The sequence below is a fragment of the Bos grunniens genome, chromosome 1 (assembly GCF_055505025.1).
Source record: "Bos grunniens cultivar Pamir isolate PY7600 chromosome 1, Bosgru_T2T1.0, whole genome shotgun sequence".
In the NCBI taxonomy this organism is placed as follows: domain Eukaryota; kingdom Metazoa; phylum Chordata; class Mammalia; order Artiodactyla; family Bovidae; genus Bos; species Bos grunniens.
This window is the reverse complement of record NC_141165.1, coordinates 42,137,390-42,162,930: the sequence shown is the minus strand read 5'-3', so window position 1 is coordinate 42,162,930 and position 25,541 is coordinate 42,137,390. Positions and strand designations below refer to the sequence as shown.

The 25,541-nt window shown below is 38.1% G+C and overlaps 1 protein-coding gene across 50 annotated transcripts in view; it reads right to left on the bottom strand.

The window, feature by feature from the left end:
• Positions 1-25,541, bottom strand: part of MBNL1 (muscleblind like splicing regulator 1) — a 222,835-nt gene that overhangs the window by 37,591 nt on the left and 159,703 nt on the right. For 36 of the 50 annotated variants that reach the window (XM_086390918.1, XM_086390954.1, XM_086391053.1 and 33 more), the window contains one exon: positions 4,295-4,465. In XM_086390918.1, coding sequence (XP_086247044.1) covers positions 4,295-4,465 — 171 coding nt within the window. Of the gene's footprint in view, positions 1-3,137; positions 3,249-4,294; positions 4,466-25,541 lie in introns of all 50 variants that reach the window. The other 14 variants (XM_086390839.1, XM_086390806.1, XM_086390862.1 and 11 more) reach the window with 1 other exon arrangement.

Genomic DNA, 25,541 nt, shown 5'->3' with positions numbered 1-25,541 from the left:
ACATGAGTTCTGCACTTGTAAGTGGCTAGTGTGCGTACCTTCAGGGCAGCTACCATGGGAAATTATGGAGAGTCAAGGCCAACCTTTGGGTACACAGGGAAAGGCATCAGGGCGGGCATGGCTAGGGGGCCTCTAGAGCTCAGTTACAGCCCCTCAAAGCACTGCTGATGCAGACCTCTTCAAGGGCAATGCCAAGAACCTGGAAAAAGCATCTCTCTGGGATAGACCAAAGAAATATAAGAGATGCTTCCAAGTTGTGAAACCCTAGGTGCAATCTATTTTTGGCTATTTAGCAATTTATTGTTAGATTACCTTATATCAGAGAGTGCATGACAAAGTAATAGTATTTTTTAAAGTACTGTGTGTGTGTTAGTTGCTCAGTCATGTTCAACTCTTTGTCACTCTATGGACTGTAGCCTGCCAGGCTTCTCTGTCCATTTTTTAAATCTACTTTAAAAGTATTTTGCTAAGGCACTTCAGTCGTGTCCGACTCTGTGTGACCCCCATAGATGAAAGCCCACCAGGCTCCTCTGTCCCTGGGATTCTCCAGGCAAGAACACTGGAGTGGGTTGCCATTTCCTTCTCCAATGCAGGACAGTGAAAAGTGAAAGTGAAGTCGCTCAGTCGTGTCCGACCCTCAGCGACCCCATGGACTACAGCCTACCAGGCTCCTCCATCCATGGGATTTTCCAGGCAGGAGTACTGGAGTGGGATGCCATTGCCTTCTCCGTTAAAAGTATTACTTAAATTAAAAAAAATCCAAAATTATTATTTTTTAATTTGGATAATAAAATTCTCTAGGTCCTCTATTTATCTTCAAAAATCATACAACAAACTATTTGCATCTTTATTAGTGATTGAGAAATGACAATACAATTAATACCAATTATTTGATGATTTACTATGATAAATTTAAGGAAGTAGACATACAGATTCAATTACTTATTTTCAACTACTTATTTTCTTATGAAATGGGAATAATTATATAGTTGGTAGGATTTTGCAAGTAATATGTCTTATTATAATTTTTCACTATATGTTGAAGAAGGTTAGGGATTTTTAATGAATCAACCAAAGACCCAAAGTGGGCTGGTGACATGTCTGCACTTAATGTTTCTACAGCATGGACGCCAGAACCTGAACAGTCTGGGTGAAAATCGTGGCCCTCCTACTCACTAGCTATGTAACTTGGGCAAACTAGTAAATCTCTGAACCCCTGAGTCTTCATCTCTAAAGCTGGATAATATTCCCTACCTTATAGTATGGTTGTGAGGATTCATCATACAGAAAGTGCTGAACTCCTTAAACGCCCTCAGAGTACTGTAATTACTACCCACCCCCCAATGTTATGTTCTCTTTCTGATTCATGGTTTGGCACATTTCACTACAACATAATCAAGTCCATGAAAACAAGAAACTCTCCTATAAATCCCACCATTTCCAAGATCAGTCCAGTGTCGTGTCCTGGAGATCTTAAATTTATAGACCTAGTTTGCTCAAACTCTGTGAGAAAATGAGAAACTAAACTCGGAGGCATGCTAGCTATTTCCTGGTCCCAACAGTACTCTCATGAAGTCCCTGACTACCCCACTCTATGCTGCAGTCTCTATAACTGGACTGTGTTCTGGTTCCCAGTTACAATTCCTTTGGAGTCTGGGGTAGGTAAACTACTGTGAATTTCTGTTTTTCCCATGTTTGGGAAACTCGTTCCTTCAATAGTCCTTTCACCTATTAGAAATCTTTTAAAATCTCTGCTACATGTCAGGAATAACACTAAATACTTATGAATTTGATTAGACCTTCATAGCTCCCTCGTCTTTTCACGTTTCCTCCAGTTATGGTTTGAGGGTCACACTGGTTGGCCATAGAGAACTAAGATGCTTTACCTAATACTAAAAACCCTGCCACTACTTAAGATATTCCTGATACTGCCTAGGTTACAAATCTGCTCACAGTATTATCTCCTCTGAGATCACCACTATGTGGGTTGGATCCATGTTGATACCGTATCTTTGTACACCACCATCTATTCTAATGGCCATCTTCTTTTGAGTGGCAACCTTTTTCCATATTTCCTAACCTTCCAGCCCTGTTGTAACTCCTGTTTGTAGGCTCAGCACTAAAATTCCAGAAAGCAGCTGGTTATGACCCTCTCGTTTATTTCTGAATCTCCATATCATTATCTTCATCAAAACAGGGCTTGCTACAAGAACGATCAGTGTCTCAGGTGGGGTTTTGAAAGCAAATTTCCTGGAGTAAAGCCTTCTCTACAGTCATTAAAAGCCCAAATGTTTCAAAATTGAATAATTAAAATGACTTCTATACTCATTACAAAAACGTCACTCTGAATGGAGTCTATTTTAGACTATGATCTCAGGATGCCTTTAGCAGAAGGGTAATTCCACATTCAAATCTAGTCATATCAAGGAAAATTAACAAAATCTGAATGGGCTCACAACTAATAAAAATAAATGCTTTGTCTAAGCAGAGAATTTTCCAACAAAAACACAAAATGAGGTAATTTTTCTGGTTTCAGAAATCTGCAATTTAGTGATCTCATAAACAACATATATTTTGTTAATAGTATTTCAAAGACATGGGCAGAAATGCTGTTTAGAGTTTGTCACAGGATTACGCATATGATGACCCTGAAATGGTCTTGAGAGTAAAACTCAAGGACTGCCTCAGGAGAAGCCAATACTTCACAGTGAGGAGCTCACTGCCATGACCTGTCCTTGTTGTCTGGGAACCACACTTGCTGATGTCAGAGGTGCTCCGGGACACTGAGAGGGAGGAGCCTGCCAGTAAGCACGCTTAAGTGTTTAAGTAGAACAAAGTATCTCACACCAAGGAAAGATCTTATATCAATTAAAGCAGCAGCCACCCTAAGGATTTATCACATCTTTGAAACCATGTGAGAGTCAAGTATAAGAGAACTCTTATCCTATATTTTACGCTACAGAGAAGACTTTTTTTTTTTTTAACCAAATGGAAATCTTCATGCTATCCCCACAAAGACATGTGAAATTAACAGATGTCACACAAATAAATTTAAGATATCATATTGTTAACTGAGTTCCCAATAATGGAAAAAAATATATCAAGTGAAAACAGACAGAATTATAACATTCTCTCACCTCAACTGTATAGTATTGATAATTGGTATCACTGCCGATTGGATTTGGAGATCCCTCCCACCTCGAAATGCAATCCCCCCCTCTTTTTTGGAATGATTGGTTCATTAAGTTCTAAGAGAGAATAATAATTACATTGAGTTCAGGTGTTAAAAGGTATTAGGAAAAAAAATTAGTTAGCACACATGCTACAGTTGCCATATCAGAAAAACGTGGGTCTTCACGTTTCTAGGACCCCATAATATTGCATACAAGTCAGTAACAGCAATATTCCAATTATTGCAAATTTCAACATGCATTTAAATACAAAATTACTATATCAAAATTAATATCAAAACATCTTTTGCAACTTAGTTATGATATTAATCTCTTACATTTTTGTGGATAAGTGTGAGTAAAGGTTATTAAAGTCATATGTCACATACACCCTCCCCCCAAATTCAAACAAAAAAATAAATGAATATGCTCAGAATCATAGGTTATCTACCTACACTGTTCAGTAAACATTAAATGTGTGTGACCACCTAGAGTTTATAAAATTTAGCTTTTTTCTCTAAAAAGTCCATGGAGTTTCTGCCTCTCCTGATTAGTTCTCTGATGAGACTTCCAGATCTATGATATGGATTCACCACTGTCAGAATTTTCCTAGCATCTGTAACTACCAAATAGTTTCAATTCATAATTGAATAACGAAGGCTCCTTTTCAAGAAAGAGAACTATATAGATTCTCTTTAATGAGAGAGGGAAGGGAAACATTTACTCAAAATTAAAGATGATTGACACCAATTTTCAAAATGACTATTAGTGTTAAAAAGGTAACCTGAAAATGCACTGGACTATACTGATGAGTTTAATGGTCATTTTTAAAAAGACCATTGCACATCTGCAAGTCACAGGATTTAATCTGAAGAGAATCTGAGGGGTTAAACATCCTGTCATGTCATTTTTCACGATTTAGCCAGAAGATGAGTAACTTCATCGTGTAAAAATTGTTCCTAGGGAAATTGTTTCTAGGGTTTGACTGATATTTTTGCTGGAAAATGCTAGGCAACTGATATTGTTACCTGTGTTCACTTGATCTAGTGTAATCACCAAGTTAACACTGAAACTGAGCACTCAGCAAGACAAACTTAAGGAATGAGAACTAAGAACATGCTTACCACGGGTTGTAATGGGGCACCAGGCATCATGGCATTGGCTAGTTGCATTTGCTGGGCCAACATGGCCATGTTCTTCTGCTGAATCAAGTTATTGCGCCCATTTATCTCCAACTGTGTTTTTAAGTGTGGGGGTGGATGAAGATATTTGCAGTTCTCCCTGGAGCAACGACCCTAAGTAACGAAAGCAGAAAACATCATCTTAAAAAAATAAAATCCACCAATCTTTAAAAAAAAAAATCATAATAATATAAACCTATCTTGAATCTACCATGAGTCTTTCACACAATGTATTATCCAAGGACTTTATAACACATTTGAATAAGTAATGAATTCACTCAAGTGTATTATCAAAATGAAGTATTAAGACATTTCAAAAAAGTTTAAAGCTTAGAGAAGTTCCTGTATTAAAATATTAGCATTAATATTTCTAGACCCAAGTTTAAAAATCTACAAACTGCTAGGGTAATATTAACACAGAAGATCAAATAAAAATTTTAGGCTCCTTCCTTAATGTCTCCTGGCTAACTTTAATGAACCCAAAAGAATCATGAAGTTTTACCATCTATTTTTACTTGTACTGAGTTGTAAGGAAATGAACTTACAGGACTCAAGGCACACTGTATCTTCAGTAAAACACCTTTACACATATCTCATAAGAAGTTAAAATTGCTACTAAGCTTTATGAGCCTAAATATTAGGAAATATATAGATGAAAGGGAGGAAATTCCTACATATTTCCTGCTGAATACAGAGATCAGTAAGTATAATGAAATACTGGTGAAAAAATGCAGCCTTTAACCTTTCAGCAATAAATCTAGTCTCCATTACCTAAGAATTATAAAACAACAGAAACAGATATGTTTACCCTTCAAAAACTTACAGCATAAAATAGAGAAACAAAATAAGTTACTATAAAATAAAAAATATGAATATATGTTTCTTTTGGGATGATTCTCCTCATCAAAATACACATAAAAGTCTGTATTATGAAATATTGTCAGGGACAGACCCATTTATTTCAATACAGTATTGTCAAGTCATATTGATAGCAACTTATCTCATTAGTTATTACCTCATAATCTCTTTCACCAATAAATTTAGTTAGAACTGTTTGTGAGGGTAAAAAAAGACTTAATTGAAGCCATCAACCACTTTCTTGAGCTTTCTTTGATTTTTCTAAGAAAAACCTATCTGTTTACCATAATTTGACCTTGTACTGTAACCTAACTCAGAAAACTGAGGTTTGTGAGAAAATCTGTCAGAATTCTAATTTTAATGACCTATTTCTGTCTTATATTGATTAAGGCTTTTGGGAATAAGTTTATCCACAGGCTAATATCACAGGATACTGCCTGTTCTGTTAACAAGCTTTATGTAATAAAGTATTACTAATAATATTTCAAGTTAGGAGGCAGTAGAGAACAGTGGACAACAGCAAGGCCATTACAGGTGTCAGGACGTGGGGCAGAGGCCGAGCTCTCTCACTCATCAGCTATATGAGCTGCATAAAAAACTAACTTATTTAAGCCTCAGGCTTTTCATTCATTTCAAAATTGCTATATAACCTACATGCATGTGTGCTAAGTCGCTTCAGGAGTGTCCAACTTCTGCGACCCTATGGACTGTGGCCTGCCAGGCTCCTCTGCCCATGGGGTTCTCCAGGCAAGAATACTGGTTCTAGGCGATCTTCCCTACCCAGGGATCGAACTCATGTCCCTTATGTCTTGTGCATGGGCCCTATATAACCTACGCTATACATTTATTTTGAAGATTAAAAAAGATAATGTATATGTCACATCCTTGGCCCTGTCCAGTACTCTTAGAGGAACAAGGGCAAGGTCAAAAGCTGCTGTTGCCACCACCCCCAGCACATTTTAAATTGTATACACAACAGCAGAAAAACAAAATACTGGCATGAAGGTAACTTTTATACCATTAATCACAGCTATCGATATATTTACAAGTAATGTAACATGTACATATCTCTGATTTATTCCATAGGAAATCACCATGCCTGATACCTGTTGAGATCATGAGCACGTTATTAGCTTAAAAGCATCTGGATGCAAAACAACCTTCACAAAAACAACACTTCAAGTCACAAGACAAACCATGGTGAATGACTGGCCAACCACGGATGACACATGGTCTGATATCAGAAATATCCAAGTTTGGGTATTATAGAGAAAATCTACTTTTTCAGTACAATGAATAACTTGGTTCTAAGAAAAATTCTGGTTATCAATATCTCCACATCATATTTCTTACTAAGATTGGACTTATTTAAGAGCAGATAAGCTGGGTTATATCCACTCTGAGGATTCAGTTAATGTCAGTTCACTCAGATCACTTTCTATAGTTCCACAAATTCCATAAATAACACAGAGACAGCCCTGGGTGCTGAAAGCAGCCTTGTGAACATGAACACTGGTCTTCCTCTCTCTTCATCCTAAGGCCTCCTTGGAACACAAATCTCTAGGGCCCTCCAACCTACAAACACAGCCTATATTGAAACAATAAAGGAAAGAAATCATGTACAAATCACCATATATTCTGTATCACTGCATCTCAAAACTTAATAAAAATTCAGGCCCTTTGGTTTTCCTTTTGTCTTTACTACACGTACTCAGGAAAAATGTCATTCTACTACGTTTCTTACATAGGCCCCCTTTCCATGCTCAGCTTGATTTGAGTGCATTGGAGCCTTACTTTCAAAAAGCTATGTATGTCCGAAAGAATTAACTGAGGACATTTTGTGGAAAAGGTATGCAGATTACCTAGCCTCTTTCACACAGAGTTTGTGGCAACAGACCTGGGGGTCTAGGGATCTACATTTTAACAGTATTCCAGGTTATTCTGATATAGCAGGAAACATAATAAACTACAATTCTGCAAAGCCATGTGAATTTTTCATTGACATCTGTGGAAAAAATAACAGAGTAGCCTCCGCAATGGATATTAGATAAACTTAGCTCCTTAGGAAGGTCAAAACTTGTTTAATGCTGACTGTGCTGCTGAATAATTGTGGTTTGACAAATACAAAGGTCAAAAGTAAGTTAGAATAAACATCCTCTTCTAGAGAATTGCCTAAGCCCTGAGGAGAACCATGAGTGGCAACACTTCTGGGGAGAGTTAAGGTAAATATGACATTGGTACTTCTCCAGGTTCATCCATCTCCAAGTTCCCAGCCCTGTACCTCAATAAGCATTTGCAGAATGAATGAAGAACATTTCTAACTAAATGCTTAAAGATGAATTCTATTGTAACTCCATTATGGAGACAATGAAGATAATAGAATAAAAACTAGTTCAGTTCAGTTCAGTTCAGTCGCTCAGTCGTGTCCGACTCTCTGCGACCCCATGAATCTCAGCATGCCAGGCCTCCTTGTCCATCACCAACGCCGGAGTTCACCCAAACTCATGTGCATTGAGTCGGTGACACCATCCAGCCATCTCATCCTCTGTCGTCCCCTTCTCCTCCTGCCCCAAAAACCTCCCAGCATCAGAGTCTTTTCCAATGAGTTTGACTCTGAGTTGTACTAACCTAGTGATGCTTTTATTCAGAGGCCAGCAATTTGAACACACAATAAATGAAGCTTGCCACAATAAAAGAAGAGAGGGTAACAGGAGGCCTCCAAGTTTCACTAAGGAGGAAAGAAGATCTGTGTAGAGATTCGATGCACTTGGCATCCTAAACTCTATATAGTGCTGAGAATATATTCTAAACCATCTAAAAACAGAAAGTCAATCAGTATCTTCTGCTCACATACACAAATTTTTGTATAGGAGCTACAACTCTAAATCATTAGAGATTTTACTCCAAGATACAATAAATTGGGTTGCAGGATTACTGCAAAAACATGCATAAGTTTTTGTAAAGTTTTGATTCCTACAGATAGATTGAAACTAACTTGCTTCACTCACGTCAGATTCTTTGCAACTGTATGGACCATAGCCTGCCAGGCTCCTCTGTCCACGGGACTCTCCAGGCCAGAATACTGGAGTGGGTAGCCTTTCCTTTCTCCAGGGGTCTTTCCAGTCCAGGGATAGAACCCATGTCTCCCACATTGCAGGCGAATTCTTTACTAGCTGAGTCACAATGGAAGCCCAATAACAAGCAGTTGCCTAATCCAGCACCCTATCTGTTAAAAGTACTAAAAATAATACGAGGAGTAAAACTCCATGACAGTGCATGACAATCATCAAAACTATAATATAAGCTTGCCCTTGATCATCATTCTATATTGGCATATCCACTAAGAAAAAATGCCATTCTAATACATTTTTCACAACGCGATGTTTCTGTGATTTACTTTTGTTGATTGCACTGAAATCTTACTCTCAGTGAGCTGGCCAGCCGATGCTATACAGCTTATATCGTAAATACCTTAGACTCCATTCAAGGAGACTTTTTATAAGTTAACAACACAGATTCCAAAGATACCCTTGTAATGTATATGCTGTATATTTTAAGGAAATGAAGGAAGTTCAATAAAATATTGATCCAGAATGAGTCCATTTTCCTCTAATAATTTTTCTACATCTTTAAATAAAAGTAACCTGTTCAAAAAAAGTAAAAAACTTCCCCTTGAAGTCTTAAAAGCCTATATATAGCAATAATGGTCATCAGAAATCACTGGAGGCCAACGGAGAGATCAAATCATCAAATCCTCAATTTCTGAAGTCACAAATTATTAAATTGTGAATTGAAGTGTTTTATTAGCCTTTGAAATCAGTACAAACAGTGTGATTCCAACAAGAATGTGTACACTATTGTTTGAGCCTCAAAATAAATGTCGTTAATTTTTAAACATTATAGTCTAATAAAGTGTGTGTGTGTGTGTGTTAGTTGCTCAGTCATGTCCAACTCTTTGCAACCCCACAGCCTGTAGCTGTGGGGGTTCCTCTGTCCCTGGGATTCTCCAGGCAAGAAAACTGGAGTGGCTTGCCATTCCCTTCTCCACTAATAAAGTGTACTTTAAAATAATTACATACATAGTATGAGCATATATAATACATATCTAAAAATGATATATGATGTATACAATGAGGTATAAATTGCAGAATAAAGAGAAAACTGCATAAAACAGAGGTGGAGATTTAGAGATATAAGAACACTATTTGTCAGCTATTTTCAATATTTAAGAACCTGCTAACAATCAAAAATAAAACATCTTACTTGGAACTTGGACAACTTAATAAAACCAAAAAAAAAACCACCAAAATTATATTTGAAAACTAGAAAAACAAATGTCCTGTTTTTAATTTCACTTCTTCCACCTAAATTAAAAGAAATACAGTGACTTATGAGGTCAGAATACAAAAAGACATCTCATTAAGTTACCAAATGGTCACTATGTTTTAAAATTAAAATTACTGAGTCATATTTGGGCAGACTCTGAAAAGAAAGGAGCAATGAAAAAATTATAAGGATACCAGCTAACACTCAAAAATCTTTTCCAACTTTCACTGGAAATACTGGTTTTCTGATATTTCAATTGTTAAAACTAATATTTTCTTTGCAACAGCTGAGATATGCAAATGTTTTGAAGCACTTTCTAAAGATATTCATTGCTCAGATATTGGCCGGAAGCACTGGCAAAAGAATTTGGTAGCTTCCTACTAAAAACTCTTACTGTTTTTTGATCGACCTTTTTTTTTTTCCAGCTATGATAATACAAATACTCAGAAAAATTCTGCCAAGGTGGGAGAGTAAGTGGCAGTCAAGAAATACTGTTTCACACTTTTCCAAAATGATGATTTTTATGGTTCTGTCATGCTTTCAATTATCAATTCTAAGATAAGGGTGAATAAATTTACTTACATAATATTTATTTTTTAATTTATTTTACATATACATGCTAAATGCTTTTTTTTTTTTTTTTTCATTTAAGTGAATGAAAGTTTAGCTCTAGGAATTAGTTTGTTGGCTTTTGCAAATATTGGAAATAAATTAATTGCATCTAAAACACAGGATATTATAGGTCTTATGTATACCTCTTTATGACTCACTTGTTTCCATAAAGTACCTGTGTCAGCTGAAAAAATACATGCATCCTAAAAAGCAGTTCAAGGTTTCTCCACCGCAGCACTGCTGACATTGGAAACCAGATAAGCCTTTGGTATGGGGGCTGTTAGTAGCAGGCCTGGCCTACTAGATGGCTCTAGCACTCCTGGCCTCAGTTATGACCATCAAAATTATCTCTTGATAATTGCCGAAAATTGTCTCAACACTGCCAAAACACCCCTGGGAGCCAGGGGAAGGTAAAACCATCTTCAGCTGAGAGTTAAGCACTGCTTTATACCTAATGGAATTTAATGAAAGCTATATTAATCTGCTCAGGCTACTATAACAAAATACCGTAGACTGGGTGGCTTAAAGAACACAAACATATTTTGTCACAGTTCTGGAAGCTAGAAGTCCAAGACCAAGGTTCTGGACAATTCGGTTTTCAGTGAGAGTTCTATTCCTGGCTTGCATCACCTTAATATTTCCTCAGGTAGCCTTTCCTTGGTGCATGCATGCATAGAGAGCACTCTCACTGGTGTCTCTTATTAAAACATTAATCCTTTCAGATCAGGGCCCCACATTTAGGACCTTAACCTTAACTATTTGCTTAGAGGTCCAGTCTCATCTCCAAATATAGCCTCACCGAGACAGAGCTTCAGCATATGAATTTAGAGAGAGATGAGCTTCAGTTAGTAAAAGGGGCAAGCATAATTTTAAAACAGCTAACCTAAATTTATGTGTTAGTAGCTTTAAATATTTTCATTCTTACATTTAAATGGTACAATTCTTTATTCTGGAAATTTCCTCAAACATAAGATAACAGATTTGTACTATAACACATGACTAGAATTTGGCAAAATTAAAAGGAATACCACCCCAACACTTGACTCTAAAGTGGTGGTATTCCTTTTTAATTTTGCCGAATTCTAGTAGCTGCAGCTTCTAAAAACTTTCAAAGTATGAAGATGTGAGTTTTCCTATTTGTTTGGGTTTTAAACGATATTATTTTATTTAAAATAAAAACAAAGACTATAGTATATCAAAGACTAAATACATTCTGAAATCATATAAGTCATATCAATCAATTCACTTGTTAACTGGAATACTGAAGATGCTGATTTTTTTTTAAGGACAAGCCACATTTTCTTGATTTTATTTCCCCACAAAGTCTTTTCAGAAAAACTGCAAGGTAGACACATACTCTCTCCTTTGAAAAAGAAGTTATTGAGAAAGATAAATTAAGTAGCCAAAGAACCCAGAAAAGTATTTCTGACTGCCACCTGGAATTCTGGAGGACCCATTGCATAGTGTTGTTTTTAATCATATGAAAATGAATGCTGCTACTGCTGCTGCTAAGTCGCTTCAGTTGCGTCCGACTCTGTGCAACCCCATAGACGGCAGCCCACCAGGCTCCCCCGTCCCTGGGATTCTCCAGGCAAGAACACTGGAATTGGTTGCTATTTCCTTCTCCAATGCATGAAAGTGAAAAGTGAAAGTGAGGTCACTCAGTCGTGTCCGACTCTTAGCGACCCCATGGACTGCAGCCCACCAGGCTCCTCCGTCCATGGGATTTTCCAGGCAAGAGTACTGGTGTGGTTGCCATTGCCTTCTCCGATGAAAATGAATACATGTGTACAAATGTACTTATGCATATACACACATATATATTCACCTCAATTGTATACCTATTTCCAAGAGCAGTGTATGTATTACAAACTCAAACTTTGCTTTTGCAGCAGTTTTAAGAAACTTAAGATATATGACTAAAATTTTTATTTCACGCTTTATTTGAAAAAACACAGGAGAACTTTTAGGAAGTTATGGAATAAAACCTAAAGGGGCATAGAACTATTTTTAAGAAATTCCTAAAGTAGTCAAAGCAGATATCTTCATTTTTTTTGTTAGTCTCCAGGGGGATTTCACTGATTTGATGTTATCGTTTATTTGTTTTCTTTTGTTTTACAAATAAGATTCTATACTACATCTCAATGAGTTGACACCTGAACAACACAGGGAGTCTGGTAAAGGGGTGGTTGTTAGGGACACCAACCCCTCCCTCAACATAGTTGAAAGTCTGAATATAATCTTACAGTCGGCCCTCTTTATGGGTGGTTTGGCATCTGTAAATTCAAGCAGCTTCGGATATTGTGGTACTGTAGCAGTATGTATTGAAAAAAAATCCACGTATAAGTGCACCTACAAAATTCAAACCTATGTTGTTCAAGAGTCAACTACAGTATATACACTGTTAGTAAGTCAGAACCATCAATTTGCTATATTTAAATACTATGATATACTACACGATAAATAGATAATACATATTAACAGGAATTTTTCTATTCATTTTTTATTCTCAAATATTATGACCCTCTAAGCCATATTATAGGTGCACCCTTGTACTTATTTCAGTTTTGCCACCTAAAAAGACAAGAAAATATTCTTTAAAACAAACACAATATCTGTTTTAATTTCCTCACTGGACTTTCAGGTAACACCAGAAACAAATGCTTAGCATCCCCCCAGAACATGAAGAAAGGAATCATTTCTCCTCTTATTTTTCTGGGAAATTAATCTCTAGTCTCCTAAACTTAACATGAAGTAAAATACAGCAACACTACATCAATACTTAAAGCTTAACTTTTTAGGTGTAAATTGCTATTTCTCCATCCAGTCAACATAAGGACAAGTGCTTGGAGCTTAGGTCAACATAAGAACTGGGACAATTTTTTCCTACCAGTATGAGAAAAAGGAAGCAAAAATCTATAAATGTATTTTCACTGAAATATTCTTAATTTATTACTACAGATCAGAAGTGTTTTCAAACAACAATCAACATAACGCAAATTTTTTTTTTCTTCCTTTTCCTGATCCCATAAAACGTTCATGTTCATATATACACTGTGGCTTAAAAACTAAGACTGTCAGTAAAACCAAAAAAAATATAAACATACATACACGTACATATATACAATCTACTCGGTTTAAATTTGTAATTTTACCATGGTTTGAAAGGACATAAAAGGATGTAACAGACTCTGTTTCTTGGGCTTTACACTTTTTCTCACCCAAGTCTAATCTGACTTTAGGGAAGCAATTCTAGGTTAGACTTTCCTAGCTATTTCAAGAGGCCTCTCCAGCATTCAAATGTTCTAGGCACTATTTTGTAGAACATTCCTAAGTTTGATGACGACGACTCTTGGACATGAAAACCAATAGTGACATTTACAAGACCCCAAAATATCCTCAATGCTGACGCAATAGCAACACACTTTAACTCAAACATCAGGATACTATGACTTTTTTCCCAGAGAACTCAGGAGTTTAATTGCACAACTCCCATTAATCATCTTGAAAATGGCATAACTGAAACTCTACACGTCTAGATAAGTATTATGTAATTCATGAGAGTCGGGTTAGCTGCCTCTGAGGAGGCGGAGAAAGGGAAAAAGGCAACAAATCACACACACATTCTCGTAACCAAAACACCACTCCTTTCTCCAGCAGCTTTTGTCTGTGAGAGATCAGATATACATACAACTGAGACAGCAACAGTTGTTATCAGCACACAATTTCAGCTGATAGTCATCTGAAGAAATCTTAGCCTCCTCAGAGAGGGCCCACAAGGATCTTATATTTAGAGTTGCTTCTGATAGGATGCTGTAAGAAGAAACAGTCTTCACTTTTTCCTCCTGCTCCTAGCCTCCTCTATGCCACAGAGTCCCACAATAGTGTGCGGCCATCTATGAAGTGCTATAAAGGGTTTAGCTGGCACCTACTGTCTGTCACTATTCCACAGTCTTCCTGGGCTCCAAAGATGGGTCTGGCCAGCATCGCTGAGCCAAACCAGAGTCTCCATGACCTTGTGAAAGCCCAGTGACATTTGCTAGGTGCCAGTATCATTAAACAGTCCAACATTTGTTGGCTGCTTTTTTATGGCATCATAAAGTTGGAAATGCCAGATCACTATGTTTCTATTATTTTTTCAATCGCTTCATTATTTTTGCGGTACAGCAACTGCCAGACTTCTAAACTGTTTGTAGCAGAAACAATTCTGAAGTTTTATGGCATCCAAATCAGACACTCTTCAATCTTGGCTAATAATTAAAAGCACGAACATTTACATAATAAAATTTAGAGCTCTATTTGTAGCGCATGCCTTTCAATTGAGAAATACAAAATGTTTTACAAATAGTACCCGATTCATCATCCTACCATGATTAGGTGGATTACAGCATGGTTGTCTATTATATTTCTAGGGCTTTCCTGAGGGTAAAAAAGAGGTAAACTTCTTGAGTCAAACACACATAATTTTTTCCTTAACAATCCCTTGGAAGATTTGTTTAAGCAGTTCTTTATAGACCTATTTGAGAGTTCCTAGTGCACTGATAAAGCAAAAGCTCTCCATCTTTAAATACCTTTTCAAATGGGAAGGAGAGAGGTTCTCACTCAAGGACACATAACTAAACACAGACAGTCTAACTATAAAGTTAGTGCCCTTCACCATTACGTTAGAGGTATGTATTTGTACCAATGACCACTTGATCACTGTTCCATGTGCCTGCTTTTCTAAACATTGCTCACACTAAAAACATATATGACTTTATCCAGAATAGGTCAGAACCAATGAAAGCTTCAACCCCCTTGAATTCTGCAAAAGGAAAATATGTTTTGCAATATAAGAAACTAATTTTATCTTTACAGTTAAATTTATTTTTAATTGAAGAATAATTGCTCTACAATATTGTGTTGGTTTCTGCCAAACATCAACGTGAATCAGCCAATGGTATACCTATGTCTAAGCAACTAAATTTTGAGAAGACTACTCTAATAGTATTTCCAACGTGTCATGGAAAAAAAATTAAGATTCTCTTATAAATTTCACTTTCTCTGAAAACTAAAAAGAAAACAACTGTACACCAAAAAATTAAACTCTTGCTTCACATCATCCATTTCAACAAGAGTCCCAGTGAGGCAAGAGGTTCTTAGACTTTCTATGGATTCCACTAACTTGGCCTCTGTGATTTAGACAGATCACATGTAAAGAAAAGGTGATTTTATATAAGAAAACAGGATCCATTGTGTATATATATGTGCATATATTAAAAGTGAAAAATAAAGTTAGGTAATAATACAAAGAGGTTTTAAGGGGTAAGATTTTCATCCAGCAATTTAAAGAAACTAAAGGAAATCAAAGAGGTAAAAATTTTGGTGAAGTCAGTTGGAGAACACACCATTACTTTGTATTTATATGAAGGATTTATTTGTTTTATTCTAGATCCTATATGCCCACAAATATAGGAAAGCAAACCCTGTTTTTACATCTCTAAAATAATAACATTTATTTTTAGTTACGATAAACCTTAAATTATAAAAAACCTCTGGGATTCCCTAACTGAAAACAATCGTCACTAGCTTCCTGACCTCATAGATTCGGCCTCAAGTCCAGCCATTAAATGCTACTGCTTCACATAAACAATGACAGAGCATGAAGCAAAAGTGAGGTGACAAAGGCCCTCATTACTGCTGACCACTGTCTCCTTCAGGCAGATCAACTTTGCACTTGAACAAAATGTGCTCAATGCCACTGCCTCAGTCCCTGTGGGGAAAGCACTCCACCCACCCCCGCTTCTCCCCGCCCAACATCCCCATGACAATTTGCTAAAATTGTGCACAGCCATCCGCTCTCCCTCAGACTTCAGTCTGCATCGAGGAGCAAGACAATTGGCTCCTGGGCCCAGAATACATCTCTATTGGATGCTGACTGCGGTAGCACAGGCAGCAGGATGAAAAAAAAAACCTCTTGAGGTAAAAAAGCAGTATTACAACACAGGTTATCTGAGCCTCTCTCCTCCTCTGCCCCCACTCCCACCCCTAGAGACTTTCACTGGCTTTCTCTGGCAGGTTTCCAAACATTTAAAAGAGTAACCATCAACAAAAGTTACTTAAAAATTATTGCTGGGAATAAAACAGGAAAGTCACTGAATTTAGAGAAATCATTCGTTATATTTCTACTATCCTCGAATAGCTCTCTGGAAAATGATCCATTGTAACAATACATACGTAAATAAAAAAGATGCCTATGAACTATGGGACTCTTTCAGAACATCTGTAAGATGAGTTTCTAAGGCAGAAGGGTACTGAAGTCGTGACTTAAACTTCAGCATTTGAAAAGCTTAATCATTACAAGGTGCTTGTTCTAAACAGCAATCAGAAGCTGCGGAGATATTCTGAAGTGCTTATTTAAGATGAAAAGTACGGAGATGTTGAGCCTCACGGGAATGCCAGCCATGGCAACACTGTTTTATAATAAGCCAGAATGTGAACGTAAGAGGGAAAAGCACAGGCGTCTGTCACATGATGTTTTTCTCCTGCTATCACATCATCAACATTTAGGCCGAAAGCCCAGATCTTCTAAACACCGGGCTTGGGTGCATTAAGTGAGTAAAGCAACGTTATCTGTGAATCTGACACTGTCCACCTCTGGCTACAGCAGGTGGTTGTTAGTAGATATAGTCATTTCACGTTCCTTGGCACTTTGCACATGTCTGTCTTCCTCCCAAGAGGGTCATAGGGCTTTACTGTGAATTAATTACATGTCTTCCTCCCATGCCGACTGCCTCCAGGAGGGGGCTGTGCCTCAGCCTGTGCCCCCAGCCCAGTCCAGGTTAACACACCCAAGAAATGTTTGCCAAGTGAATCGGTCCTGACTTTATTTCAGAATATAAAGTATTCTGTCCAGAGTAGAGAAATATAGTATGATATCACGTACACGTGGAAGCTAAAAAAAATAAAAGATACAAATGAACTTATTTACAAAACAGAAACAGACTAACAGACTTAGAGAAGGAACTTCTAGTTATCAGAGGGGAAGGATGGGGAAGGAATAGTTAGGGAGATTGGGATAGATATGTACTCATTGCTATATTTTAAATGGATAACCAACAAGGACCCACTATAAATAGCACAACTCTGTTCAATATTATGTAACAACCTAAATGGGAAAAGAATTTGAAAAACAACAGATACATGTGTGTAGAACTGAATCACTTTGCTGTACATCTGAAACTAACACAACATTGCTAATCAACTATAAATAAGTTTACATTAAAAAATCCTTCAGACACAAAAAAAGAAAGGAAAAACAAACAAACAAAAACAAAAGAAATTAACACTCTAAATCAATCCATGAAGAAAAAAGTGAAAATGTTAGTCACTCAGTTGTGTCTGACTCTTTGTGACCCTATGGACCATACAGCCTGCCAGGCTCCTCTGTCCATGGGATTTCCCAGGCAAGAATACTGGAGAGGGTAGCCATTTCCTTCTCCAGGGTATCTTCCCAACCCAGGATCAAACCTGGGTCTCCTGCATAGAAGGCAGATTCTTTACCATCTGAGCTATCAGGGAAGCCCATACTTCAGCTAATATATATATATATAAATATATATATATATATATATATATATATAAATCTTCTTTCAATAAAGTAGTTCTCAAAAACATTCCTTCTGCATCTTCACCCAAACTTCTACATCTTCACCCAGTCAACTCACACCCTATGGCTCTGTTTTCTCTCAATTCTATTCTCCTTTCCCCCTCATCTCATTTGCTCCATTTTCTAGTAACTTATTATTAATACAATACCATCATCCAAACACAAGTCTGTACTTTGCTCCGACCCAAAGAAACAATATGGCCCTTTGTCGGACTTCTCTGCGCCTTTAGTGTGAAAGCTCCTCCTCTGCAGGCCTTGGGGATCTGCACACAGAAACCATCCCAGGATGTGATGTAAAAGAGCAGTAGAGCCCCAGGCTCAAATGATCACGTGAACTGGAATCACAAGGCTGTTGGTTCTAAAGCCAACTTTGGTATTTATTAGCAGTAAGACTGAGTAAATTACTCAACCTCACTCTACTTAAACTTCCTCTTTTATAAAACAAGAATACCATCCTAGGGATGATGTGACAAATAAGAGCATGTTATAACAGCCTCTGATTAGGCGCTGGTACTCGGTGACCAGACAGCCCTGAGTCCCTTTCCCACACCCAGCACATTCTTCACATCCCTGGAATCGTGCAACCCCCAATTCCCCTCACACATGCTTGAAAGCATTCCTTCTCCTTTTCCTTCAACCTCTGTTTTGACAGAGTCCTTCAGCTCACGGTCAAATTAGAATCTCTTTGAATGAACTAACTCCCACAAGCCTCCAGTGGCTAAGGATGGCAAATGTTCAGTCCAGGAGGGACAAAACCACTTCTTTAGGAGCCAGGCAGCCCTGGCTTCAGTGCAGCTCTGTCAGCCACCAACGCTGGCCTCAGGTAGGTACTCGCCTCCAAGCCTGCACAGTGCCTTCATTTGTGAAACTGCATCCAAGGAACTTTACTCCCGAGTAGCTGTGAGAAAGCTTCCCCCATGCCCAAGGACAAATCAACCAATGCTCATTTCTCTGACCATCAGGAAACTATTTTAACAGGGATTGATAAAAATATGGAATCATTTTCTTAGGCTCAATCTGATGATGAGAGATAACCCTTTTCAAATGTCCCTTTCCGTGGACGTTTTCTCTTTCCTTTTCCCTTCCTTCCTCCTCACCACTTTCTTGTCAGGTAGGATAAACTCACAGTGGTGAATTCAGCACCTGTCAAATTGTATCACAGGTAATTTTTACAAGTCTGTCTATCCCTCGAGATTAAGAAGTTGTTAAAGACAGGCTGAAATCTAATCATTTTCAGTACGTTTGCAGAATGAATAAGCAATTTAGGAGACAAGAAGGACATTTTGGTGTCCAAATCACCACACTACTGAGACACCACTGTTTAAGTTTTAAGCCAGTGGTCCTTAATCATGGTGTGCATGCGTGCTAGGTAGCTTCAGTCGTATTTGACTCTTTATGACACTGTGGACCACAGTCCGCCAGGCTCCCCTGTCCGTGGGGCTCTCCAGACAAGAATACTGGAGTTGGTTGCCATGCCCTCCTCCAGGAGATCTTCTCAACCTAGAGATCTAACCTTCATCTCTATGTCTCCTGAATTGGCAGGCAGGTTCTTTACCACTAGCAACATCTGGAAAGCCCTTAATCATGACAAATTAAAAATTCCTATACCCAGCCTCCATCCCCAGAAATTCTGATTTAATTGATTTTGGCTGGGTCCCAGGAAAGCTCTCAGACAGTTCTAATGGCTGCTACTCTGAGGACCATTGGTGAACCTCTATCTACTAATACACATTCTCATTTACACATCCATCACAACCCTTTCCACAGGTCTTTTAAAACCAGTGTTTGCCAACGACTCCAAGACAACAGCTAATGTTATCTGCCTGTTAACTGATACTTGTGTTCCTACACTGTCTCCTCACAGCTCCTTTCCTAGACAGTGGGAGAAAGGGTGTTCAGGGCAAGGGTAGATACAAAAAGAGCCACTGCCTCCTGTTCCCTTGGGCATATCATCTTGGGCATACGTGCAGGCAAAAGAGAAAGCACAATGGAACAACTGATTCACTGTCTCCTATCTAACCTGAAAAATAAGCCAGAAGATAGGAAATGAATGGATGAGGCAAAAAAGTAAAATAAGTGGCCTTGCCTAAAATATGCTTCATACCAAGCCTTAATATCTTCTAGAAAAACTAATTTATTTATCGATCCACCATTTATCTACTTGGTGAAACCACTCATGTACTGAGTGCTGCAGGGCACAGGAGACAGAAAATGAATCAGACATACAGTCTACTCAGGGAAATAAAGCAGGCACATAAAAAGTGTGAATATACAGAAAGAAGACAAAAAGCATCGTAACAGGCATTCAGATGAAGAGTTCTTACAATTTCAAGGAAAACGAGAAAGATTCCACTTAGAAAAGTCAGATAATAGCTTTGAACAAGAGAGAGAATTTTATACATGACAAGTTAGAAAAGATACTCAGGTAGAGGGAATAGCACAATTGAAGCATCAGTAACAAGTAATAAATCTGTAATAAGAGTCACGGGAAATAAAGTTTGCAAAGTGAGTCCAGCTTGGGGACCCTTTTAAAAACTGAGTTAAAGATTGTCTACTTCCTCCTACAGGCTAGAGAGAGTCTCTGAAGGGGACCAAGGATGACGTTGGCAAAACTGTGTTTCATGAATTCATCAGACAGGAGCTAAGGGGGCCTGATATGGCTGAGAGCCTAGGGAAAGAAGACCAAATTAAGTAATTATTTTAATAGTCCAGACAAGAGCTAACACAGACCTACCCATTCTCCAGATCATCATCCCATCTTTTCCACAGTCCCCCACCCCATACCATCCTAATGCACACTCATTCTCTCTCCCTCCTCCTCTTTCTCCCAGCCATATCAAACTAAACTGCATTCAGTCCCTTGGGCAAGATGCTACCTTGTCCACATAGATCCAGTTATTCAAATACTTCACCCTCCCCTCATCTTTTCTGTTTGGCCTGGCTGATTTCTAGTCAGTTAGACTTCAGTTAAATGTCACCACCTCCAGGAAGTTCTTTAAACTTCAAGTCTTTATTTAATGCTCTTTCAGTTGGCTCCAGAGCATTCATTACACTTTATCATTATTGCTTGGCAGTTGCCCTTATCTTTCACTAGACCAGGAATGAGGGTAGGAACCACAACTGTCTATTTTTCAGCTGTACTCCCAAAACAAGAACACCTAGGATAGTGATAGGCTCATAATAGGTATTAACTCACTGAATGAGCAAAGAAATACAGGAGTATCATGAAGTAGAATATATATTAAATAATATACATGTGTGCTTAATTGCTCCATCATGTTTGACTCTTTTGAGACCCCATGGACTGTAGCCCACCAGCCTTCTCTGTTCATGGGATTTTCTAGGCAAGAATGCTGGAACAGGTTGCCATTTCCTTATCCAGGGGATTTTCCTGACCTAGGGATTGAACCCTGGAGAAGGCAATGGCACCCCACTCCAGTACTCTTGCCTGGAAAATCCCATGGATGGAGGAGCCTGGTGGGCTGCAGTCCATGGGGTCGCTAAGAGTCGGACACGACTGAGTGACTTCACTTTCACTTTCATACATTGGAGAAGGAAATGGCAACCCACTCCAGTGTTCTTGCCTGGAGAATCCCAGGGACCGGGGAGCCTGGTGGGCTGCCGTCTATAGGGTAGCACAGAGTTGGACACGACTGAAGCGACTTAGCAGCAGTAGCAGCAGCAGGGATTAAACCCACGTCTCCTACATTGGCATGTGGATTCTTTACCACTGAACTGCCTGGGAAACCCAATATATGCATGATACATATATCTATACACACACATATACTGGACATGTAATATACATACATATATGTTAAGTGTATGTCTAAATTCTAAAACACACCTAGAACAGTGCTTTTTCAAAATCTATTAATGTTTTGAAAATGTATTTATTGATTAGCTGCCACATTAGGCATGATTATTTTCCAATTTCTTGCTACTTAGTAGCAAATTTCAGATTCAGTCATTAGGCCATTACTTTATTTCATGGCTTCCTTCATTCCCAGATAGAAACTAGACTCCATACTACAGTCACATCAGAAAAGAGTAAATAATAATCGAAATCAGAATTACTCAGATTGGAAAATAAGTGTCAAGAAGTTAGGTATGCTCAGTCACTCAGCTGTGTCCTACTCTTTGCAACCCCATGGACTGTAGCCTACCAGGCTCCTCTGTCCATGGAATTCTCCAGGCAATAATACTGAGTGGGATGCCATTTCTTTCTCCAGGGGATCTTCCCAATCCAGGGATCGAACCCATGTCTCCTGCATTGGCAGGTGGATTCTTTACCACTGCAACACCTGGTAGGCCCAATAGCCTAGCTTGGCAAAGATTTTGAGGCATTCATTGCTCATGGGATTACTAATAAAATGAAACAGAAAATGTGGGTTTTTCCCACAACTGTTTTAACAGTTGTTAGAATAGCAAAAAAAAAAAAAAAGCAGCTGATAATCAAATGGACTGATTACACAAACAAAAAGTAACTCCTTCTAAAATCAGTACTCTATGTTATAAGCTGCCAGAGTTTTGCTAAAGCATATTGGCTTATGTGGGGTGGGGGACAGGTGCCCCAGACTCTACAAAAGTGAGTCAATGATGTTACCAGAGCACGTGGAACACACAGCAGGAAAAGATTTACAATGTATTAGTCAATGAGTTTATTTTAGGGAAGATTAAATAGAGAACTATGTAAGGACCAAGAAATACTTTAAATAGATTCAAGCAAAAGTTTACAAGTTATCAGTAGCCTTACTGTTTATGCCTAAAACATGTTATCAATCATGAGTCTGAGCATTGCTCAGAATGTCAAGGTTCTTATCTCCAAGATTTTCTGAAGTGAAGAAACTTTCAGATGACATCATTCATTTTGAACAGTCTTGCCAACCACGACTTATTATAGCTTTACTTTCTGTTATTTCTTCTTATTTCCAGTAATAGTCAAAACTATGTTATACCTTCTGTGTTTTTCGTTAACATTTAATTGTTATGGGTCCACTATGTAAAAGCATTTCTTAATTTAACTGCTCACACAAATGTACAGATGGTTCATCGTTCATTAAAATAAGCAGGTAATCCCCAAACTTTCTTTCTGAGAACTTTAACCTACATCTTTCTTTTATCTCCTTGCCTATCAAAAAAGAAAAGAAAAGGTGGAGTGGGACCAACCATAGATCATAATACAAAGTATGTGTCAGAAAACAAATAATGAATACTATGAAGTGTCCTGTTATACCAAGGGGGACCAAGTGCAAAGGAAAAAAAAGATCAGGAGCGAACCACTTTTTGGGAGCAGTTCAATCAACTCACAATGACCCCAGGAGTAGCGGGCATTAATTCCATTAGTCTGATGTGGAAATTAAAGTCCACCGAAGTTTCATGACTTGCCCAAGATCACAGAAAGAGCAAATAAAATGTAAGTCCAGGTCTGCTACCAAGTCTAAGGATTATGTCCTTTATAGCAGACTTGGCTTCTCAGGAATCCAAAAAGCCACGAGGTTCTGCTAAGTAAAACAGCAGCAAGCAATGCCACCCAAATGGGAACTTCAGGCCATTATAAAGACAGTAGATTAAAAAAAAAAAAAAAAAAACAGTAGATAAACTAACCTGGCTGGTATTGAAGGCTTTGTTCAGGAGAGGTAAAGTGAGAGAGTTAAGGCAAAGTTAAGTGGAAATAACAAAGTTAAGTGGAAGTAACTTAACAAAGTTAAGTGGAAGCCTGGTTAAGAAATCTACAAAAAAGCCAAGATAACCCATCCACCAAGTACCTTTGCTGAGACCCGCCTGAATTTCAGGAAGACCCTGCATAGTGAAAATGGCCTATGTCATAAGGATATAGAAAGACTGCACTCATTAAGTCCAAGTGGTGACTGCTGGGTACATGGTTTGTAACAACACAAGACAAAACATTTGCACTAAACTGTTCAAGTAGGCTAGAACATCAAGTTAGGACACAAATGTGAAAGACTGCTGCTGCTGCTGCTAAGTCGCGTCAGTCGTGTCCAACTGTGTGTGACCCCATGGACGGCAGCCCACCAGGCTCCGCCATCCCTGGGATTCTCCAGGCAAGAACACTGGAGTGGGTTGCCATTTCCTTCTCCAATGCATGAAAGTGAAAAGGGAAAGTGAAGTTGCTGAGTCTTGTCCGACTCTCCGCGACCCCACGGACTGCAGCCCACCAGGCTCTTCCTTCCATGGGATTTTCCAGGCAAGAGTACTGGAGTGGGGTTAGGGTACAAGAGTACTGGAGTAGGGTGCCATTGCCTTCTCCGATGTGAAAGACAGTGCAGACCAAAGTGGCGAAGAATAGAAACTGGGCTTAAATGATCATCAAGACTATTATTTGATAGTCGAGTTCAAAATAATTTATATTACCCTATGAAGAAATGAAACTGTACCAAGTCACTCTATTAACCCTGAAGAAATAAGAAGTCTGCTTTGCAGCCTTAGATTTATGAAAATAAAACATTTCTCACAAAATAAAAACTATGACTTATCCACTTTTTTTTTTTTTTTTTACAAATAATGAACGTAAGAGTTAAATACCAGGTAAGGAAATTTAATGAATGATGAAGGGAAGAAAGTTTGCCATTTATTGTCTATGCTCTTACAAACAGGGCAGTGGGCATAACCAACTCAACTAAAGCCCTCCCAGAGCCAGGCTCCATCTGTTTATTCTCTTCACAGCACTAGTCATACCTGCAATCCTGTTGCTTATTTATGTGTTTCCTTATTCACTGACAAACAACGCTAGGGATACAAGATCCATGAGGGCAGGGCCTTGCTTCCCTGAGCCTGGAGTGAGTCAGAGTGCTGAATAAAGGAAAGACTAGATCTCCCATAGTCCTCCCCACAATTCTATGATGGGAGTACTGGAATCTCCACCTCCACCTATTTCATGCTGATGAGGATTCAGAGATCCTGTGATATTAAATAAGTTGTACAAAGTCACAGAACAATTAAAGCAACAGAGACTCATCTGCCTGATTCATATGTACTATATAAACATATTTGGCCAGCTATGTTTAGAACTAAGACAATATCAAGTTCAAATTTAAATAGTCAGTGGTATTTAAAATGAAGCAGTGAAAAAAACAATCTTTAGAGGACTCTTTTCACTGGATGTAAGTATAAACAGATTTCTTCTAACTGTCACCACAGTATGTATTTAGTTACACTATGGATTTCACACAAATTAATATGACATTTTGCAAATCATAAACAAAGCTGTTTCTGTTGACCTTTGGGAAAAGCTCAATTTTGCTCCAAAGTATTTGTGTTACCACTACAAAGGTCTCAGTGGTTCTCACTTTGGAGAAAATTATGAAGAAAATCTAGCTGATAATCTTGGTTTTTAAAAGCTGTAGGTTCATCTTCTAAACACATGTAGGATGAACTGAATGTCAGTGTTAAAAATAGATTCACGCTAAATTGGTTACTCTCAATAACTGTTAGAAAAGCTCTATAAATTAGACACCATTTTCCATTGAAATTCTTAGAAAAATTATTTAAAATAATTTCATACCTCCTATTATAAGGGATAATACCCATAAAGGCTAAGAAATGACTCTTTTAAGAAAAGAGCTATATTTAATATTCAAATTCACTGTGCCAATGACTGCACATACATTGGAAAGGAAACTATATCCACAATTTTGCTAATATACTATTTTTATAGTATTAATAAATACACATTGGGTGTCTATTAACCTATCATACCGGATGACACAGGATAGAAGAAAGACA